At 28.2% G+C, this 24,915-nt stretch overlaps 1 protein-coding gene across 1 annotated transcript in view; it reads left to right on the forward strand.

Annotated features, from left to right (window-relative positions):
* The window catches only part of LOC129968557 (neuronal acetylcholine receptor subunit alpha-7-like), a 257,844-nt gene that overhangs the window by 192,654 nt on the left and 40,275 nt on the right, over nt 1-24,915 (forward strand). The window contains exons 2-3 of the mRNA XM_056082571.1: nt 2,624-2,763; nt 13,425-13,469. Coding sequence (XP_055938546.1) covers nt 2,624-2,763; nt 13,425-13,469 — 185 coding nt within the window. The remainder of the gene's footprint in view (nt 1-2,623; nt 2,764-13,424; nt 13,470-24,915) is intronic.

The following is a 24,915-nucleotide window of genomic DNA, read 5'->3' on the forward strand; positions in this document are numbered from 1 at the left end:
GGTATGCGATTTTGAAACTGCTCTTTAGTTCTGCATGAAACTTTGATTTTAATTGAAAACGCGCTTAAAACACAAATCCAACTTTATTAGAGAATATGTGAGAAAGTTTAAGGGAACTTTGGCTTGTTATATTTTTTAAGTTGTTAACTCTGACCCTTTCTGTTTCTTTAAGGTGTACGTACACACTTGAAATTTCGAAAATCGTTCAAAATATCGAATATTTTTTTTATTGTTTGAAAATGTTCTTTGATCCTTTAACTTTCAAACTATACTAAGATGTTGTAAATATTATAAATATTGACCGAGTTATAATTATTTTTCTTGAGGTACTTTCACTAAAAACTCTAGTTTCGTTTTTTTAAAACTCATTTTATAAAGAATGATATTTTTCCACTATGTTGCTTCGTTCAAACAATCATAACTCAACAAGAAATTAACCAAATACAATTATTTATATATCAAAATAATCTGTGTAAAAAATTGGATGTTTGTGCCGCAATGAATCTTATATTTATAGAAATTAATTTTTAATAGCTATTTAAAAGTTAAAATGACAGAAAAAATCTCGCTCTTTCTATTCATCGTGGATGAAAAAAATTGTTAAAAAAACTATATACCTTTATAACTTGATTGAGGCAAAGAACATGAAGACTAATATTAGGCATAATTTCCAACTAGAATTGTGTGTCTGTACAAATTAGAATTTAAGATATAATGTTCCAAAAAATATACTAATTAGCTCATTAAATATTAATTAATAATTAGTATAATATGGTTTTTTCACTCTGAAATGAGTTTAAACATATATCAATGACCTACGGTGAAAAAACTGGATTTTTAAAGTTAAAATTTTAAAAAAAAATTCCAATGTGTACCTTAAAAGAAAAAGAAGAAGAATAAATTATATAAGTAACAACAAAATTGAAATTCTGCCTTTTACAAGATAACACAGAATGAGCAGTGCTTCTAGTTGTGTTGATTCTGAGAATAATCTAATGATCCTCTAAGTAGTTCAAAAGAGAATGTAAAGCAGTTATTACAATGATATTTAACAAATTTCTTAACAAATTTTTTTCTTAAGATTTCCTAACTTTTGATTTCGTTACAAGCAAAGTTTACCACTTCTCCATTACACAACATGCTCTATAATTCTATGTAGTAAAAGTACTTTCATTATTTATAGAACCATGATAATTCCATTACACAACATGTTCTAGAATCCTATGTAGTATAAGTACTTTCATTATTTATAGAACCATTATAATTCCATTGCACAACATGTTCTAGAATTCTGTGTAGTATAAGTACTTTCATTATTTATAAAACCATGATAAAAAAATCACTTTTTTCCCCTCTTGACTCTGGTAGTTGAAAAACGCTACAAGACACAAATAGAGAAATAGCATAAAGTTACTGAGAAATCGAATCTATTTTGCTTATCATTTTCAAAACATATTAATTTTAATTTAAAGATTTATCTCATACCAAGACTAAAAAAACCTTTTGCGGAAGTTAAGGTATAATGAAGAAAAACACAGAAGGAAATAAAGAGATTAATACTTGCATTTATAGTAATTCAAACATTATTTTAGAGACTGAACATTAAATTTCTAAAAAATCTAATTCTTTTAAGTTTTTTTTTAAATCTTGGGTTATATTTATAATTAAAAAATGACTTTTTAAAAATAATAATCTATAATTTTTTATATAAGTTTAAATTAATTTTAAAACAAAAGGATAAAACGTCTCATTTAAATCTTTCCAATCTACTTCATTCATATTGGATTTTTGAAGCATTTTTATTAAACAATTTATTCGCCATACATTTTGCCATATTACATACATTAGAGTTCATATCATTTCATGACAGTATGAATCTCTGAAATCTATTATCTTTGTAATCGCAACAACATAAGCCACACGTATATAATAAATTACCGTCCACTTCTATGCTTTTCATTGTTATGTCAGTTCTTACTAATAGACGACACTGATGAACATATTTATTGAACATTTTTCTTCTATCACTGATAGCTTCCAAGATAACATTGCCAAGTTTCGCAGAAGCAGCGCTACGAATAGTATCATATGATGCTTTTACCACATTTTTATTGTTTAACTCTCTCACTACTAATCCAATCAAACCCGAACATGCATGTTCTATACAAATAGGCCAGTTTCTTTTTTCAAATATGGAATTCAGGATGTAAAACCCATTTTTTAAATAGAAAACGATGCAAAGCCCCCATAATAATAACTTGCTATACATCCTATACCCTTCGTTTGAAACCAAGATCGAACCAAAAATGGCCCATTAGTATAGAATTTCCAGGCCACTATAGAGCAAGATAGTAGTAAATGGGTTAAAATACAATAATCCTGTTTAAGAATTATAAAAGCACAAATTTTACATCTAGAGCTAAAGTTATTCATAAATTAAATGGCAAGGATATTTGTCAACGGATTGGGTTAAAACACAATGACCCTGCCTACGAATTAAATCGGCACAGATTTTAAACTTGGAATTAAAAGTATTCAGAAATTAAATGGCTGCATTATCATAAAAAATTTCATTCGAATGTTTTACAAAGTAATTTTAAATAACAACATGCTTTATTTCCAGATTCGGCTCAAGGTCCGCACGAGAAGCGTCTACTCAACGACCTGTTGTCGAGCTACAATGTTCTGGAACGTCCCGTCGCAAACGAATCAGAACCTCTCCTCATCAGTTTCGGGCTTACATTGCAACAAATCATCGACGTGGTAAGTAATGCTTCTCACATTTCAGCCATTCATTGTTGAAGCACGCATTGACCTCAACCAGTCATAAAATCTGACCATTAGAGACCACAGGAAATGTTGTGCTAATGTTCAGTCCCGGCCATCAAGGGAACTTTAAAAGCGTTATAATGGCATCATTAACGATACAGGCAGGGGATTTTTATCGGTCATCATCATTTATCTTTTTGCTTCTTTCCGGGCAGTATAAAAGTCGAAAAGCTTGTTGAATCGCAAAGAAAAGACTTATTGACAATTTGGCTTTTTCAACTCTCTCGCTCTCTCTGCTTCTTTTCTTTCTGTGAAAGTGTTAGAAAAAAGGGAAAATCACAGGTGGAAATAGCAGACATTTAAATTGTACCATTATACAAATGATTTGCTACTCCATCGGGCCGTGTCTAATGGAAGGGATATTCAGATGTTTGGAATGTATATCGATTTTCAAGATGACAAATTGGGCTGCCAACTACAAATGTGGAGGTATCGATGCAGTTAAGGTTTGAGGAATTGGGTGGTCTTTTAACGACCGGGTAAAAGTGAAAATGAATTTTCTCCGACTTGTCTGTATTTAAATTACATCAGAACGGAAATGTTAAACAGAAATATAAAATTGTTGCAACATTTATGTATGTTCCTACCGCAATTATTTATGGCCTATATTCTCTCTCTCTCTCTCTCTAAATATATATATTCTTCATGTGCCCTTATATAAACTAAGAAATGAAATGCAATTATTATCAGTTTTCAAGCAGAGAAAAAGTGCCGTGAGAATCATTTTCTTCTATGTTGATAACATGGAATATAAACTCAATAGGGCGAGAAATAAATAATATTAAAAAAGATAGCAGGAAAGGTGCTACAATTATCCTTAATCTCTTGCAGTAAAAAGACGTTCTATGCACATCGAGATGCTTATGTCAAAGAATCCCAAACGCCGTGTTATACATGTCAGCAAGCAATTGCTACGGAAAGTGCTGTTCACAACCTTTTGATTGAGATTTCTTCCTGGAACATAGTTTACAAAAGCACAATCTTATATCGAAAATGAATTCCTTTATAAAATATAAATCTTTCCCCGATTTCTATAAAGTATCGGATACTTTGTGTGACTCCGCTGCGAATTATAGTGGATTGTTTTGGCCATCACAGTGAATCCGTGTGTGTAGTATTACATTGAATCCGTGTGCGTAGTATTACATTGAATCCGTGTTTGTAGTATCACATTGAATCCAAGTGTGAATTTCTTACTATTGCAAGTAGTTCACCAAACCTGTTGAATTCATGCATGTATTACTGTAAAAACTCAAAATTTGGAGAATGTCGACTTTCACAGGTGAATGTCAACATTCATATAGTCGCTTGGTTTTTGCCCGAAGTATTTGCTAGATATACTTATTTCTCAATTACACCGGCAAATGTCGACATTCACCATACACTAATGGTGAATGTTAAATATGTCAGAGATTCACATTTTCTTCTTCGTATTTCATTTGTGATAAAATATCACAAAAGTGACTTAACTTTTTCGCATCTCTTTCTGAGAGGAGTGACCAATCATATTGAGGTCAAAAGTTCGTAACTCTGTAGCGAAGTTTCCACTGCGGGACTAACCAGAGAATTTAAATACTATGATAGATTTAAAGATTAGTCCGTCATTGGTTTTTGGTATGTGTATTCCTGGTGGTATTCCGGTATTCACCGGTGGAAGTTCACATTCTCTAATTTCAGTCTTTCACAGTAACACATACATAAATAGAAATAACTTCCAGGTTAAGTAAACGGAATACTAAAAATATGAGTTATTTTTAATACTTTTTACAGCTGATATATACGATCACATGAGGAGACACATTTCATTATTTCAACGAGGATATAGCTCATTTTTAAAATTTTTAGATTGACATCTGAACAGTATCATCCATTCATCTTCCGAATCAAGCTTTAGTTTACATACATTAACATTACATACATTACCCCTTATGATGCAAATTCTAGAGATTTGAGTTTTTCTTTTCAAAAAAATTTATAAAATTATTTCTTTTTTTAATCACATATATGAGTCTTCAAACCTCTACTCAGTGACTGTATTGTTGAATTAGGTGCAATTAATCTAATACAGATTTATTTCTTTTATCTTACGCAACACGTTGTGACACTCTTAAGACAAAAACTTTCCATTTAAATTACTTATTTCTAACTTTTTATTTCATCAACTAATGTACATACACGTTCCAAACTCATTAATGTGTACATTTCTAGTATTAATGTCATTTAAAACTATATAACTCTTTCATATGAACCAATAAATATGTGTTCACAAGTTTTAAAATCGTGAAACTCTAATGATGGGTTTCAAATACCATCATGATGAAAGGAATAATTGCAAAAGAATGATGAAATATATCATATATAAAACAATACCTATCCAATTAAAATGTGACGAAAATGATCTTGACCATTATTAAGTCTTAGTAGGGAAATCACAGTTTTATTGAATATAACAAAAAGAGTAATGACTTACTTTTATTACAAAGAAAAATATAAAATTGTTCAACATGAATTCCTAAAATAATTTAATGAAATGTGAATCAAGATGATAGCGTAAACATTTTGCTATATAGTTATTTTTGCAACACATTGTAGAAAAAATTATAACGATGGGCTTCCTGAAATTAATTCTTAATTACATAAGGACTTTTAAAAAAGGTCTGGTGTTATGTGAACTTTGTATAATAAGCTGCACACACTTAAATACAGTTTACCTAGCCAAATTTAATATATTAGTGTGTTTTTTTCCTTCTTATATTATTGAACCGAAACAATTAAAACATACATAATGTTTTCTATTTTTTTTTTTAGCAAAAAATAAGGATTTCATAATTATTGAAAAAAATGACTATTTTATTACTTCAGAAAAAGTTTTGCTGCCTAAATAATATATATAAAAAATCCGTAGAAAAAGAATTCATTCTATGGAAACCGAGAAAAAAACATATCGCCTTTTTCTCGCAGAAAAAAAAATGGCTCGCATTATTTCCGCCACTTAGCCAGAGTTAGAAGGAAGAAAAAGCCATAATGCGCCATATTTCCAAATGGAAAAAGTACTAATATCCTGAATTTTTTATCACTTCACTTGGGAAGTATTTTAATCTCTTCTAGGTGAAACACCTACGGTAAGAAAAACTTTAGAAAGAAATTTCATTCCAACATTTCCAATATCGTCCACTGTACAGCTGTTAAATTTCTTTGTGTTTGTGGATTTCAAACTTTAATATTTTTAAGTGCTTCAAAAATCCAACTCTGAATCGATACCATCAGTTCAATTATTCTATCGATATAGCGCTTTAAAAAAGAGAAATTGCTTTTGTAGTTACTGAAAACGAATAACAGATATCTTTATAACAGATAACCCTTACTTGCATGATTTTTTTTAAAAAATAAATCATGGTGATATAATTCATTCTCTAGATTAAAGGGAAAATTTTGTTAAAAAATCCTAGTATAAACTTACAATATAAAATAATTAAACAACAGTATGATCGAAATATCAATCAATTACATAAGCTCAATACAAAATCTTCAATGTCCCACTATTCTAAATTTCTCCACTCATTATCGCTTTTATTAGCAAAATAATATCAGATTAGTTATAAAAAGTATTTAAGAAATCTCACGTTTCTTTCAACCACAACAAACAGCGGAATGACAACTTCAAACTTGGTATAATGATTGTGACATGTTTTTGACAGCTACGCTAATTATTCCGCAATAGTCTTGAAAAAAGTTGCTAGCAACAACCAGTTTACAGAACACTTGTTTTGAGTACAATTTTTTGTTCACTAAATGTTATGATAGAAATTTCCATCATCATACCAGGAAGGGTTATCTATACTTAAAAGATTTTATTGAAAGCTATATCATTTATTGCTTTTATACGAATATTTTTCTTATAACTTGATTATAAAAATAAGTAAAACATTAATTCATGTCAAATAAAATGAAACACGAATTGAATCCAATCAGTAGATATGTGAAGATGCTGCAGTATCTCTATATGCCATTCAGTTTCTATCGCTTTCCATTTAATCATTTTTAGGATAATCCTATTCCCATTCCCTACTCTGTCACTTCACTTCTCATATAATCAGTTTGTTTCTAAAATGCAAAGATAGGGATATATAATTTCATTGGGTTTTGAAAGGACTATAGATTTTATTTCATAATGTCTTTCAAAAAATGTAAATCATTTCCGTTTCTTTCTATTGAAACGTTAAATTTCAAAAAGCTTGATTACTCACAATTTGAAGGTTCTATAATATATGGATCATATTTGACAACAAAATGAAACTGGAATTGTTTTTCGATTGCTAAAACTATCTCCAATCGCACAGCTTACTTAATATGAATAATTAAAACAAAAATCAATAATCAATAAGTTTGAAGCATTGAATCAGTTATTAAAATTTTAATTCATTTCCCAATATATTTTTAAGGAAAAAAATTGATGTTGATATTTGATACAACTTTTGTATTAATTGAAATTTTTGACTTTAGTTTTAGTATTGATGGAAATGTAATATATGTGTTCCCTTAAGAAAAATTTTTTTCAAAAGATATGGAGAAATTAAACTGAAAATTCAACTTGAAATATACATTCTCGTACAATTTAATTTGAAAAACCAAAATTACTCCTTTTTTGCAACAAATAATATTTTTACAGTACTTGCAAAACCTACGTAAATTTACATAAATGAAAAATTTTTCATATGAAAATCAAAGGTTAAGCACTTTTACAGTTTCATAGCAAAAATATATACCATTCTTGAGGAAAAGCTTTATCACATATTTTAAATATATAATCTCAAAATGATTAAAAATTATTTCAGGTAGTACAAAATGCTAAATCTTCAGCTTACCAGTTTTAATATTTTGCCCTCTGATGGGCCTTTTCACTCACCATTCAAAACGGTAAATCATTTTGAAGTTTTATTTATTTATTTATTAAAAACTTTGATTGATAAAAATACCTACTGAGTGGCAAAAAGATGTAGATTAATTTTGTTAATTAATTAAGTTAGACAAGGCTTTGTATTAGATTAATAATTATGCATCGAATTACTTTTCCGAGTACAAAATGTTAAAAGAGTTTAAAATATTTAAAAGAATTAATATTTTTTTAAATTTCACTAACTTGTTGTACGACATTTATTTCATAGGGATGTGATAGTTATACAGATAATCAAATTTGAGTCATAATCTCCGTCGAAATGCTTCATTTTAAAAGTTTTTCAATTACTAATAAAAACATTATTCAAATGCTTTATTTTTTTTATTGCATGGTGATTTTCTTACAGAAGAATGGCGATCTAAGATATTAAAAACTTGCATTCCATTTGCTTTTATTTATAAAATAAATATTTTTCATTAATTATTTAGAAGTACTTCAGTTTTTCTTTGTTTTATTTAAAAAAAGAAAACGCATGTAAAATGAATGTAAACAATTAGTTTTTCGTTTTAGTAATGGATTTTCAATTCATTTGAGAGATAAACAAAGATTCTAAACATCATTTCTGCTTTCGAAAGAAACTGCATCAACATTATTTATTTAAAAGGTATTCTTTGTTTTGGGGTGCTATACTTTTTTTGGCAATAATAAACATAGTGAAAATAAAGGCTTGATGAATTAATTCCTAAATAATAAAACAGTGTATTCTTCAAATCACTGAATTTCCTTGCGTTTTGAATAATCAATATACCATTGAATTTTATTAATTTAGAATGCTTATCATTTTTTAAACATTTTATTCCTTTATGCTGCTGATGGATGATATGAATAAAAAGCTAATGATTGGATTGTTTGTGCCAAAACATGTCTAAATGATTTGTTACTGTTGCTAAAGAGACTTCGTCTACATAGCGAGGGACACTCTGTAAAATGCAAACGATTCTGAAAGTTAGAAATAAAATAGATAAGGAGAGCAATTTTATGCTCTAGCGTGACTCCAGGTAAATTACGTTTTTAAAATTTAAATAAGAATATACTACATGAACATATTTTTCATTCGAGCATATATACATCAATCAAGAAATTTTTTTTTTGTATTATTGTGGGGTCATTTTTTTATATTTTACTAGAATTATAAAGATTTCGTTCGACATCATATACTGCTATACATAAATTTATGGCATAAATGCAAGATGCATTCATGCTTTGTGGTATATCTACTATATGGTATTAGATCTACTATTACATGATGGTAAATGATACTAAGTATATTTGGTGCATGATATAAGTAGTGCGATAGAAGCATAATAGACTGAAGCTTAATACATATATATGTTAAGATCAAAATAATAAATTGGTGGTTATTCATAATAACCAGAAAGTTTAATGAAGACTATGAATAATTGCCAATAATAATGTATAATCACCAAAATGATCTCATTTACCATAATATATAAATGATTGTTTGATTTGATCACATGGTTTATTATGTGATCAAATCAAACAAAACTTACTGCTCTTTTTTCCCATTTTTTATTGTATTTTGTTACCCATATTACAGGAAACCAATCAATACTAACACGAAATCTGTATTCTAAATATGCAGAATATTTTTCATCAGATATTTTATTCTTAAAGTAATGTTATTTTTGATAATTCAAAATGTGATATCCAATATTTATTTATAAATTCGGTTAATGACACTTATTTAATTAATGAATTTATATATTATTAGATTATTTCTCGAGGCTTATTTGAAATTTTTAATTTGTATTATAAATTAACATAAAATAATTTCCTGAATTATGTCAAAAACAGTTAGCGAAATATTAGTTTCCACTCATCAACATTCTATATCATTTGAATTTTTATAACAGTAATTATTGATTCTAAAATTAATTCCAAAATCTAAATATTCCTTCTAATATTTTTATAAGATTTTCAATTTCTGTATGAAGAATTTGTCAAACAAAATTCAAAGCAAACCTTTAATACATTTCTCTCTTAGAAATTTTTCTTTCTTATTTGTCTCAAATCTTTCGAAATCTTCCCAGTTTTTCTGAATTTTGATGCTTTCTTCCAGAAAACCATGATATGAAAAGAGGATAATTTTTTTCTCTCTCTGAATCTCTTTACGTCTCGGTTTTGTGCAATTTCATGAAAAATCTTTGAATATAGAAAAGGAAAAATAAATGGTAGAATAAGCATAACTCATTAAGGGGATTAATGGAAAATATGTTTAGTTTATTCATTGGACTCCTATTTGTACAGATGAGATCTAGGCATTGCTTTCTTCACTTTGCTCTTTCCGTTCTCTACTTCAATCTTGCTGGATGATTAAACCGTTAGTAATTCTTTCTAAATGCTGCACAATTTTTTTTTATAAGGTTGATTGCGAAAGTAGTTCGTTTATGTGAAAGTTATTGGCACGTATGTTTTTTTATAAATTGTGAAGAAACTTGTTTCTTGTCTATTTTCTGATGATTAAATTTTTTCTTGTTTGTCTTCTAATATTCACAGATTTGTATCTAAGGGGGTGTTATAATACATAAGTAAGTGAACTCATAATTTATTGTACAATCAAACATACGTTTTACTTTATTACTTTTATTTCTGCGTGATGTTATGACTTATTTTTTGGTTCTAATGAACATCCATGTATAGTTCTTTCTAATTTGTTGCCGTATCTATGTATAATTTTTATATTCTTCTTTTCTGTGATATTGCTCACACAGCCTATGTTTTTAAACTATTCTTTAAATCTTGCATCACTGAAAATCAAGAAGAAAGAAGAATTGAAACACCTTTTTGATAGTACAGTTTTAATATAAAACCTGGATTGTTTCTAAACATAATAAGCAGTTCACTACTGTATCTACGTCATCTACTGTACGTACAGTATGCTCTTCAAGACCTATTTAGACATTTTGTATCCCAAGGACAATGCAAATAATAAAGACTCCTCTTTTAATAAAAAGACCAATCCTATATGCTTTTAATAAATCTATATCACATTTTAATACAAGTTTAACTTAATTAAAAATATTAACTTAATTTTTTTTCTTTATTATAGTAACTTCGGGAAAATACATTTGTTTTTATTTGCTTATTGTGACGCGTGGCTACATTTTTAAGCAATTTAATTTAATTAGACTCCATTTTTATAAATATTATCGTAATGAAGCATATAGGAATCTGATCAATTAAATTTGTGAGAGTGTTAATAATATCTATTTTTGTGCTTATTGTGAAACCTGACTTTGTGTTTTTATTTGCTTTTATATATCCACCGAGAGGCATTTCAAATGCAGGGAATAGAAGCAGGCTCTCTCTATGTTGAATAATAGTGATATAATTGTATTGATCATATTTACGTTAATGGAACATCCTACTTTCAGACTAGTGAATAATAAGTAATATGAACATTCATATCTTGTGACAGGAAAGAGAGTAGTCAATGAATTCTGTTGTGATATTTCAACAACCGATGTATTACAAAATGCTTAATAATTGCTTTACATCCATTTCATAATTTTAAATATTACAGAATTCAAATTGCAGTTTTAAATTAAATTTTCAAATCCTTATTTTTTATCAAACTGCGTGTTTGAAGGCATGATGGTAAACTCAATTTCTCTTCTTTAAATGGTTATTATAATTAATTCTGATCCATTAAGATATGACATTATTTTAATGAATTCCTAATCGATTATAACTTATAGATTAAACGAGTAGTACTTTATAGGATTTCTATTTTAATCGTGGACAATAGTTAAATTCTGATAATTCTTAATTTATGGAATAATTCTTCACAACAATTTGATGCCAATAGATTCAGCTAGTAGTGGTTTGTGAGATTTTCTCTCTAATGGTTTATAATAATTAATTTCAAATAGTTAATAATTCATTAATGATTCATAATTCATAGTATTTTATTTCCAAGCGATTAAACAAGCAGTATTTTAGAGGATTTTCATTCTAATTGTGACCCAGCAGTTAATTTCTAAATCTTTAAAGTGAGGCATATATTATATACAGAAAAATGTCCTAGATTTCATAAAGGATTACATTATAGGAAAGGTTTTTTTTTCTTTTTTTGAGAAAATAAACTTACAGCTAAAAAATTTTCCAAATCTAAATTTTTATATATTTTCAAATTCTTCTAGTCTTTAAATTTTACACAGAAATATTTTTTGACATAATAGCTTTTAAAACAAACAGAAATCTTTGCAATTAAAATTGATCGAGTTATGAAGGTTTTAATATCACTCATTTAGATTATTCGAATGATGGCATCGAAAGGTTTCCGCCAATAAGTTGAGTCATATGTCTCACATGCCATACTGATTTTATAGTCAACCACATTCTGCCTGATTATCCTACTTTTAATCCTCGACATCATAGCTTTATGAATTCCTCATATATAACCTTGCGAGATTTAACGGATGAAATACACTATACAAACGTTTTCAACATTTTAAAAATCATTCATTTTTTTCTTTATATTTGATATTTCCTTTCTCCTATTCTTGAGTTACAACTTTCCTCCATTTTTAATATTTTTGTCAAATCGCCCTTGTTTCAGCAACCGATGTTGACTTTTAAACATCTTGAGCTATTGAGTTTTAGCCGTAAACTATATACATGGTACAGTTCAGCCAGGGGGGCTCTGCATCTAAAATTGAAAAAAAAAAGTCAAACCAAACCAATAAGCTGAATTGGTCAATATGTGACTTAAAATATAAATTCAAAGCTCAGTAATTCGAGTTTCAATGACAGAAATGTATTTGTATTTGTATTTTTTTTGTTAGAATTGTTTGGTTGTCAAGAGTAATTGTAGGAGGAATGTATAAAAATTAAATCTTCATAGATTTGCCAGTATTAATCCAAACTCAAATAACATAAAATTTAATTCTTTGCTTCGTTTAAAACATTCTTCCAATAGAAAAATATTTTTTTATTTAATATATCAGAAAGTAGTTACTAGATTACGAATTGAGTGAATATGAATATCAATAAGTTGCGAATAGAGTGAATATGAATATCAATAAGTTGCGAATAGAGTGAATATGAATATCAATAAGCTGCGAATAGAGTGAATATGAATATCAATAAGCTACGAATAGAGTGAGTGAACTTCGTATATTTTGATTTCAAGCAAATCAGCATAATTTCTTTGAATAAGCTGGAATTTAAATTCTCTGAGCTCAACAATTAATTTTCTGTATTACGATGTTTGAAATTTATTCGATTTACATATAATTACGCCATCAGTTTTTTTATGAGATAAGGATAGGGTAAACATGTTATCACTGGTTTTTAAAGGAATCTTTTATAGTTATAAGCTTGTATGCTGATTCGATAAAGCGATAAAAATTAATCGATAAAATATTAATTTGTTTTTTCCTAATGTTAATAACTAAATTACACTCCAGTTTTATTGAAAAATTAGTAAGAAAATAAATCTATTTACGAGGAGGATATAAATCAAGAGCAAAATAAGATTTTTTTGGGGTTTCTTATTAGATTCAGATCAATCTAAATACTACACTTTGTTTTAATTACATTAAATTCGTTTTCTTCAAATTCAAAATGTATGCATATTACTTTTATTATTTTAATTCAATTTTGTCTATTCCAGGAAGAAAAGAATCAAATTATTACGACAAACGTTTGGCTAAATCTGGTAAGTACTTATCAATTTCCATTACATTGAAGGAGTTTCTTTGTTCTTGTCCTTTATTTGGTTTCCACCGTCCTTAAAACAATTGATGTCACTTAATTCTATCGAATAAACCCCAAGATCCATTAGTGTTTTAGATAACAGACTGTGTAAGTATGAGGGCAATTTGATTATGAATGCGGTAATTTAATAATTAGATAAGGTAAAATACTTTAGCCAATAATTAAGAATATGACACAAAGAAACTTTATTTTCCGTTCTTAAATACAAGCTTATTAAATTATTTTCTTCATTTGCTAAAATGTATCTTACGTTGATTGGATTGAAAAATTCCTTAATTTTCATTTAAATATTTATGTCTGAAAAAATTCTCATTTAAATTTTACAGTATTGAAACAATGAACAACATAGATTAATTAGTGAGAATATTATAATGTAAAATTTGATATATAAATATTATTTAAATTTTTCATTTTCAGAAAGTAAGAATTATTTCATTACTGAAATTTTCGTAAATTGCTTCTCATTTATAAAAAAAAAGGAATAGGAGCATTTACTCATATATGTTTCACTCTTTTGGTTTTAAAATATATATTTAACTTCACTGATATTAAAATATTTTTAATGTGGTGATATCTTTTTGTTGACAGCAAATAAATTGGCAAAAGATACTAATTTGATCATAGATTCCCACATAGAATCTTTGCATTCTAGAAGTATATTTAATATGGACATGAAGTATATTTCATATGGTATACTTTTTATGGAGTGGTCTCCGAAAATTTCCCACATACTATCTAATAAATGTGTTATCGCTCTTCCCATCCATGCATAAAATTATGGAACTTTGGGCAAGACTTTGAAACCGTATCTTCGTATTTCAGAGTCCCTGCAAATGGATTGTGCGATTCATAATATAGTAATGAATGACAATACTTATGTATTATTAACCTCCTACCCTTGACGAAATATATCAACAAGCATATAAATATATGATCGTCGGCGACTTTTAGTGGTTAATACACAAGAACAAGAAAATCGAATATATATTTTAGAACTATTTTTCCAACCTATAGAAAGTTTCAACATTCCAACCAGTTTGAAACTGAACTATTATTGAAGTCACAACATCAAATGCAAATTTCATTTATTTAAGTCATTGCGTGTTTCCATTATCACGTCTAGCTGCGTGTAAAAGGGCAGACTGACAGACAGTTAATTCCCTTGGCAGTTTGCTTCAAAATTTGATACAGATTCGCATTTGAGATGCTAAATTTGTGCATTAAATTTTATTTGCCTGGCTCTTTTTGTTTTGTAGTTATCGATTTTAATTTTATACATATAGCCAGGCCGGCAGAATCACTATAAATGGATTTCGCTGAAAATTCGTCAGAAGTGTGTTAATTCCAGATACCAAATTTGATCCTTCTAATTTTAAGAAGAATTTTTATCATTTTCACACACATAAATTCAAAAATGTCTTTCTCCTAATAATAGTAACATAATATTTATTCTTCCATTTCGTGGCATATTTGAGTTATCGCATCCAAGATGGAGAGATTTTTTTAAACTTTCGAAGGATTTAAACCATAGTTTGATACATATTTTCAGATTTGGTAATTAAATCATATTTCAATCAATTAATTCATCACTTTCCGCTACCTTATTGCATGTGTAGGGATGGTTAGACATACAAATTCAATCTACGTAGATTTTATTCTAAGTTTTTTGGAAATCTACAGTTTGGGTGTAAACTTTCCAACTTTTAAGATCTTTGATAAATCATGTGCAAAGATGATTAGATATGTATAATTCTAAAAATATTTTTTTAGAACTCGCAGTTACCTAAAATATGGAGATTCTTCAAAATTATGATGTGAAATTTCTTGGAAATTGTGATTTTTTTCTTCATATATTTTATATATGTGAATGTAAAATATCCGGGGTAATAAATAATTTCTTTTGGCAAATTTCATTAGAATTTTTCCGACTTAAAACTTGTAATCTCAGCGTATAGATTTCCAAATGGAAACTTAGCTGGGTGGAAATCTGTTAGGACATAAAAGGAAAATAAATCATAAAATAACACTCTGCCTTATCCTCTCCATTATATCTCCTCAAATCTCGCAGTGTGGGTAAAAGAAGCGATTTCTGCAGATGCATGGTTCTCAAGATTATTCTTTCATTTCTCTCAGGGCACTTTCTATAGAATTCGGATTTCAGTTCCAAGCGCACATTTGTTACTGAACTTCCACAAAGAAGAATTCTCTTTCCCTATCTTTAAACGAAAGTATCTGTTTCCTTTCGAAGTTATCTGACTTAAAAATCTAGCTTTATTTCTCGCAAAAGTGTTTCCTTGTTCAATCAAAAAATCAATTTAAAATTTAGCACTCTTGGGGAATCTTAGAAAGCATTTGCGATTCAAGAAATTGCTCAAAGTAATAACTTAGAAAGATTAAATCTGCGGAAGTAGCACGCCTGACGTTACGGAACTTTAAAAAAATTCACTATCTTTGATACATCTGGGAATTAAAATAATTAAGTACATTTTTTGACATCCCTTCAAAGTTTCGAAGCAGTTTTATTGTTATCGATATGTTTCTGATCTGACTGATACAAAACGCTTAATTTGAATTCAAAGAAATGCTATTTGCAAATTATATTAAATACCTCTTTACTCGCTGTGACTTGAATTCTCGAATATAAGTTTTTTTTTCTTCTAAAAATCGCCTTACATTCGCATTCTTTGTGTAAATCTTTTTGATTTAGAATGCATTTTATGTCCCCCTCTAATAATTCAAATTGCTTATTTTGAAATTGTAATTTATCCCTTATCAGAACAGAAATAATTTGATGGTAAATTCTAAATATTTCACTAAAATTTATTAATATGAAACTAAGCTTATTTTCAGTTAACAGCGGAATAACATTTTCTTATGTATTTCTTCTTTGAGATTAAATGAATTTGCTGAGTTCAATTATGATAATTATAAGTATTTATTATAATCTTAATGTGGAAAGCCAACCATTCTATTACCTCTTAAAAATATTTGAATTGCAGGATGAGAACTTTAGTCTTAGGTTTGCATAAATATTTGATATTGTTCCTCATATCTTACAAAAATTCTGTAGAATCTATGACATATTTAGTTTCTAGACATGTTTGATTGAAAATTTTGATGTTGATAAAATGTTTCAACAATAATATTTCAATTCATTATTTTCCCTTGTAGTGTCTTGATGAATTAAAACCTATTTAGGAATTTTCAGATTTACTTTTAATAATAATATATCTAATTTTTTTACCGAAATGCTTTTTTTGGGAATTCGCAGTGATCGAATTTAATATTAATAAAAGGATAAAACCATTCAAATACTAGCCCAAATTAGTCAAGCATTATCTTGTTGTACTATGAGCTAAATCTTTTTCATAAGTAACTCAGAATGTGATTCTGATACATGTTTTGGGACAAAACAGCGTTACTGATACATTCTTTCCCTATTAGCACAACATATTGTGTATTATCTCTATCATGATGTCCTATATTCTGAATGCCAGTCAATTTTCTAAGGATATCATAACAGTGCTGCTGGGCATTTTGTTCTAATAGATTTGTGATAAAACCCTATTAGCAGCCAGTGGCTCACATATTTCCCAGCAATGCCATCTGGTGGCTTGACAATGTTTTAATCATCTAGTTCAAAACATTAGCAAACAATAGATTTCGCTATTTATGAGGTAGCTCAGATTAAGAAAATAATAACAGCAATTTATTATAACTATAGGTATCACATTTCTCCTTCTTAAAGACATTTTATTTAATACTGAAGAACTATTAAATACTATGAACTATATTTGAAGAACTATTATATCAATTAGCAAAATAGGATATGTTTATATATTAAACTTTGATCTCATGCTCAAAAACTAGGTCTGCATTTTCACAGCTTTCCTTCTTTTCATTTGATGAGCACTGTTTTAATGAATATATCTATGCAAATGGGTAGAGAAATGAGTGGAAGTTGGCTGCTGGAAGATATAGTTGTAAAATATATCTTTTTTTGTTCAACTCGAATTGTTTCATATTTGTAAAGATGCAATTTTCTAATCGATTTTTCTTTTAAATTTCGGCCTGCCTAAGTGTTGTAATTTGTGCAATTGAGTACTGTTAATAATAATAAAAAATTATTTTAATAATTCCAGATTTAAATCATCACCGAACAAATTTATATAATTAAATTTTGGTTCCAACTGCGTGATGCCAACTGATAGTTAATAAATTTATATTAAGATTTCATAATATTTAAAATAAAGAACTACTACCTAAAGAATTAAACAGGAGGGACTAATTCGAATAAAACAAAATCAATTTTATTGTACTATAAATGTGTTTTTTAAAATATTTACTTAGCTTCTTGCTCTGCATTTTTTATGAAATATTCCTAACAGCTAGTTATGCTGTGAGTTCATGCCTTGAACATCACGATTTTACCATTTCTTGCGTGCTCACATAATGTTGTTTGCGCATACTTGCATCATTGATAATTATTTAAAGTGGCTTAGTTCTCTTTAATAATAAAAAAAATCTATTCTATAGTTATTTGTGATTTTATATCATCCATATAATGTTTTTGAAAAACTATTTTGTTATTTTCTTATTTATAATTATATTTAAATATCACCTAAATAATTTTCTGTTGAAAGATATTGTAAAACGAAGAATATTATCACCATTTTGTCTTCTTCATCGTGAGTTCCAAATTCAGTTATTATTAAAGTTGTACAATTTCTGAAGTTTATAACGCTTTGTTTAATTGAAAATCCAGAAATATTATTCGTACAAATTGATCTGGTTAAAATTTTTCCATTATGTGTCCCTTAGATTTTATTCAAAAGAAAATTAAAATGCTATGCAGACTTCATTTGTAAAGCATTTACGTACGGAATGGCTCCGTATACATTCAAATGTGGAAGTCTATACAGGGTGTCCATAAATGATCTCCGGAGTTTTGATAAATTTTTTAATTGAATCATAAAATCCGGTTAATGCTATATATATGTAGCTAAAGATTAACTTATCAAGAATTTTACCATTTAGTAGATTTTAATATGTGCCCTGTTTGTGACATGGCACACATCCAAACGATATCCAGCCTCTTCCTATATCCTTGTCTGCAGTGATGATCTAATTATCCTTTGCCTGAGATATGGTTTACATGCTGAATTTCCTCAGTGTAAACACGATGCTTGACATGTCAGCCTGAGGAAAATCTAATGGAGTCAGATCCGGGCCTCTTGGAGGTCAAGAAATAGGCTCTGTCCTTCCAATCCACTTGTTGTCGAAACGAGTATCCAATTATCCATTACCACCGTATACTTGCCGAAAGTTCCGCTGTATAATGGTAACAAATCCAATTTCTATAAGCCAGATAACACGGATCCTTTAGTTGTGGTATCGCAATCGCACTGCACTATGGAATTAGCGTTTGCTACGTTACTTGTGACACGAGATGCTACCTCGTGTCACAAGTATGAAAAAACAAATGAACACGAGGTTGAAAAAACAATTTTTTCAACCTCGTGTTGAAAAAAACATATTGAATCTACTGTGACTAAAATTTGAAGAGATGCTAATTTTTTCATAATCAACTGATCTCAGCAAACTCATGTCGTTAACTCGATGTGATTTTTTAAAACGCCGGAGTTCTTTAATGGAGTCCTGTATTTTCGAGAGATATTATCAAAAGCCTTTCGATTCAAGGGGCCCTGAAGTTCTGTTTAATATTTTTAAAATCTAACACAGATAATTAGTGTGAAGTGTGCTATTAGTGAATGCACCATTTTCTCACTTATTTTAATGAGGATGGAGAGACCCTTTTACTCACCTAAAATTGTTGACTCATAGATCCTTTACAATTTCAAGAGAAGAGGACTCAAGTACAATATTTATTTTTGGTCTGCTTATTTAAACCTTTTTTTAATATGTTTGAGTAAGCAATAATTATAAGACAGATAAATCTTCATGCAGCTTCTACACATTTAATATGCCTGTTACGCAATTTTAATTATTCTAAATTCTCAGTTTTAAATTGCTGTTTTTAATTGTAAGTTTTACAATATTCAATGAAGTAAATACCTTTAATTTATCAATCAACAAATAAATGATTTAAATATTTTTAATTTATTAATTCAGTAAATAAATTATATTATTAGTTTACGTTTTATGAACAGAAACCTTTGATACTTTTAAAATTGGAGTATTAATAACCTGTTATATAAACTAATATTTAAATAAAGCATAAATTAGCAAAGTAGGATTTACTGCAATGGTAAATAGAAATGTGCTTGATTATTTTATGTATAATTATTGTTTGAGATTTCGAATAATTTAAACAAATATGTTACATTATACTTTTATTCTAAATCGGATTAACAAAACTTTGCATTTTTTTTTTTGCATTGAAGGCGATTGTTTGTCATTGAAATAATTTCACATATTTTATTCCTTTATTAGAATATAAATCAATTTAAAATTTATAAAATTGTATGCGTATTGTATAAGATGAAAACTGTTTTTAAAATGAATATAAATTTCAAAATTGAATAGAATATTGTAAAATATGCAAGGCATAACACACACACACACAATATTCTCACACGTACATATCTGTGTGTATCCCACATTTTTATTTAATTATTTGTAATACATGCTCTAAAAAATTAATGGCTTCGAAATTCTTACCCCCTGCAAGTAAAGGGATAAAAATTCCTAACGCCCACTGCATCCCTTTCAAAAATACTTCAGATTACCTTTTCTGGACCGACAGATGTAAAATTTCCCCATAAAATTTCACAGTTAAAGGTCTGAGGGAAGACATTTCTGAGACTTCCTCTTGTGAACCAATATAAAGAAACGCATTTCATCGGTCATCCGCATATACAAAACTGCCTTCCCTTAGAAAAATATATCGAAGTTAGTTTTAAATAATTTGTATTTAGTTGGCCAATTATCTGCAAAATTAGGTTAGATTTATAAATAAGAAAAGCTGTTAAAAACTCCATAATAAGAAATTTAAAATGAGTAAGACTTATTTATTGGATCCATTAAAGAATAAACCTATTTAAAACCATTGGGAGTCACCTTTCCTTGCAGTTTGACACCTGATCCTACCATATAAGCAAGCGAATCGAATTCATTTTAGAATAGTACCTTTCTAGATCAAAGACTGGACCGAAATTGAAACTAATCTTCCATTTTAGTGAAAATAACTTATATTAAAATTGATACATGTATTTTTATCGGGACATCGAATTTTGTGGATGCCAAAATTCTACCAAGAATTGATGTGCATCTGGTAATTAAATATTCGGCGATAAATAAATAATAATTTAATAACAAATAACTACATAATAATAATTTTGAAGAGGAATTTTGATAAAAAGAAAATATTTCGAATATCTTCCATCAAATTCATCTGTTTCCCATTTATCGTGTTCACATGATTTCGGATAAACAAAAAGACAGATTTCACTTAGACAGGTTTCTTCCAAAATTTGATTTGAAGAAACTAATTTATTTTTTTTAAATAAAAATTATAATTCTTTTCGTCTTGCTAATACTGTATTCGAGTAATTGTATTCATGGAGATACAAACTCCAACTTTGTTATTTTTTTGATTCAAAATGTTCTAAAATTCGGATTTATCAAAATTTAATGAGAGCTTTTCAGCCTTTATAGTACTTCCTTTTCTATGCTTTGTATATGAGAAATTGATGAATGCATTTCTAATCTTACCATTTATTTATTATAGCGATTCGCATTTAAGAGAATAAATATATAAATAATAAGGTATTCAATATTCATTATTTAAATGGACCAGTGTCTTGAAATGCGTTGTGCAAATTAGAAATAACATTTAGAATTTGTAAATGCTTAAGATGGATGAGAGTACAGAATAAGTAAAATGGGTCTCCAAATCAAAAAAGTCTCCAAATATTCCAAATGGAATGGGCATAGAAAATATGATAAATTTAAAATTTAGAAAATTCAATATCAGAATATAAAACACATAAATATTGCCTAGAAATTAAATCCATACCATTAAAAATAAAGTAATTTTCAGTCATAAAATGGTGAAGTCCATAATACAATTTAAAACTGGGAATATATGTAAATATTGTAAGGAGTAATTCTCTTTATCCTTCGTTTTTTATATATAATTTTAATGGGAAAGGTGCGGAAAAATATGAATTCATTAATTTATATCAATATACCACTGCCACTAACCTTACAGCTCAAATTTCAATAAAGTTTTAACATACAATTCATCTTTATGTAACAAAATCATTGCAACAAACGTTCGAAAATCTCCTTTCGGACACCATTGAAGATGATACGTCATTTTGAAGTTTAAATACCTACAATGTGCTAAAAAAATATTGATTAATTTTTCTGGGGAATTTAACTTAAAGCAAACATGTATATTTATTTTTCAGAGCTATATACCTGTCGTATTAGGTGAATAATTATGCATCGAATGACAAAGAGTGACATAAATAACATCGAATGAGTGCAAAGGGTTAAATAATAGCAATTACCTTTCAAAAACTGTGCTGTTATTTTATAAATTAAATAAATGGCCTTATAGTTGATAACCTCCTTTCCATATATTTACCAATATGTTTTCATATTTTAGCTCTACAAAGAATGAAACAAAGTAAATAAGTACTCTGATTGAAAAATTCGAATCAATGATTAAAAAATCCTGAATTAATCCTATGTTTATGTTTATAGGCAATTATTATTTTTCTAAAGAAAATTATTTAAAAAATCGAAGTATAATAATAGCATAATTAGTAGTAGATAAAAAATGAAATAACTCTGTAAAGCTAAGTGCAACGGGAAGTCCATGCTTAAATTTGATTAATTTGTGTTACTAATGTATGTAATGTGTTACTTAAGTATGGGCTTTAGAATTGTTTCATATTTTGCTTTACGATTATAGCTTATTTGAATGTTAAAATGTAAGAATTTATTAATCACTCAATTTGTTATTTAATCACTCAAATTTGTTGCATAGTTTTTATAAACATTATGTTTTCACAAGAGTTACCTGAAGAGATAATATTAGATTTCTTTCGGCAACAGAAAAAAGAATCGAAAATGAAGAAGATGGGACATTGATTATTCTAGGACCCGAATGCAAAGTCAATTTCGGATGTAGAAATCTCTCCTAATTACAGAATTCGATGTCTTAATATGGTTAAGGGAGGGCCATTTCTCGCTTGATAGGATTCAGTCCGGTTAACAGTCTGCTGCAAAGACATTTCGCCGTTATGTTCCCTCCCAAATTTCCAGAAACGAACTTCTCTAATAGAAAACAATAAAAATAGAGGCGCGATAATTCGATTGAAAGAAACCGGCTGTTCCGAACGCCCTCTGGAGGAAAATCAACTCAATGACCAGCATTTTTTATTCGCCTTATTTGCGATTCGATACGGCACTTAAGGAAGAGATTCAAACTATGCTTACCTTTTTTTAAGCTCTCCCCTAGATCTTAATTAAGACAACGTGACATAGGAAAATAATTGCTGTCTCGAAGATAAGTAACGACGAAAACCCTTTACTGAATTAATATTATTTGGAATTATCTTTTATGTTCACTATAAATTGATTCATATAATTCGAAGTTCGGTGAAGTAACTATTTATAGTCTGTTTACCTGCTTCCTAAATAAAGTACTTTCACTTCTTTTATTTCCACAATTTGTACGTGCTTAATACCGATGGATAAAGAATGTCTTGAATGAATTATGAATGTTTATATGTATATATATGAGTCTTGATTAATTTTTTGGTCAATGTAGGTTACATTGGGTCATTAGGTAACATTGATAAAGAATCAAACCTGTGTGTTTAAATTTGTAAAGCAGCTATTAAATCGCTATTTTACTATATTAGAGTGAGATAATGAATTTTTATCTCTAAAACACTTTATCTGAATATCTTCTTATACGGAAGTTTGAATTTACCAAGCATCTACTAGAACACTATTTTGCTATAATAAAGTGAGAAAATGAATTTTTACCTACAAAATATTAGATGATTGCGTATATTATGACCATTTTTCACTTTAAAAAGGGCATTTATTGAGAAAAATTGGTACAATATATATCAATTAAAATATTCCCATCATTTTCTACAACGTTTTTCCATTTTCGTCCAATAAGTCTTTCAACTGATTGTCTTCGAAATTTTTTTCCCTCCAGACGGTGGTTTGTCATTGACCTCGAAATCACCACTCTTGAATCGTTGAAACCAAAACCATTAATCGGAATATGACGGAGCAGCATCACCATGAGCTTCTAAAAGTGTCTGGTGGGATTCGGCAGCAAATTTCTTCAAATAAAAAAAAAAAAGAATGAATGTCGGAAATGCAGTTTGTAGCGTTCCATGATTGGCGTGTTTATACACTTGATAACTGAATAATACTTAATGGAAAATTTTCACAATGATAACAATAAAGTAATCGTAAATTGGTAAAAATCAAAACCATTGTCGTTTATATAGATACTTCACCTGTTTACCAATAGATGTCGCTGATTAAAATACATGCAAGCATCTAATACTTTATCTATATATCTTCTAATACTGATTAAACATATCGTACAGAGAGAAAATAGCATCTTTTATCTATTATTAATTAACTTTTAGTTATTAGTTAGTAAGTTTCTTTTATCTAACTAATCACAAGCAATTAGTGCAGATATTAACTCCCTTTGTTTTAAAAATTTCTACCATATTCTGAAACTATGCTTAATTTACAGAACTTATTATCGCTTATTGAACAATATGTTACGTATTTAGTTTTTCAAGTTCATAATAAAATGGAATTCGATATGCTTCATGGTCTTAATTAGCCGAAACTAATTAAAATTTGAATAATTTGGAAGCATTGTTTGTAAATTTACTGCGTATTTTTCAGATGGATTATTCTCTTAATTTTTTTTCATTAGATATGTAGAGGGAAAAAAAATCATAAATAAAGAATTCTTCACAAAAAATAAGCGTTTTTTTTATTTTTTATTTTTTTATTTACGGCCAATAACTTTTTTTTCAGGTCAAACTCAAATTACTTAGTATATTATTCAGAAAAAAAGAATCATATTGAAGATTTTTCTACTTTTATTTTATTTTATATTTTGTTAATTTGCTCCATTTATCACATACGGATGTTTCAAGTAGTCAATTAAAGATGTTTTCCGGTGAATTAAGAAAAAAAAATTCTTATATTTATTAGAGGAAAGAAACCTGAAAAACTAAAGTTGTAGCAAAATAAAGATTTTTTGAATAATGCATAGTCAATTGATTGAGAGATTTTTTTTTTCATCAAAAGGAATAAAGTAAGATATCAATATAATGCTTAAAGAAACTATTATGACTTTGACT

Source organism: Argiope bruennichi, chromosome 5 (genome assembly GCF_947563725.1).
Source record: "Argiope bruennichi chromosome 5, qqArgBrue1.1, whole genome shotgun sequence".
Classification (NCBI taxonomy): Eukaryota; Metazoa; Arthropoda; class Arachnida; order Araneae; family Araneidae; genus Argiope; species Argiope bruennichi.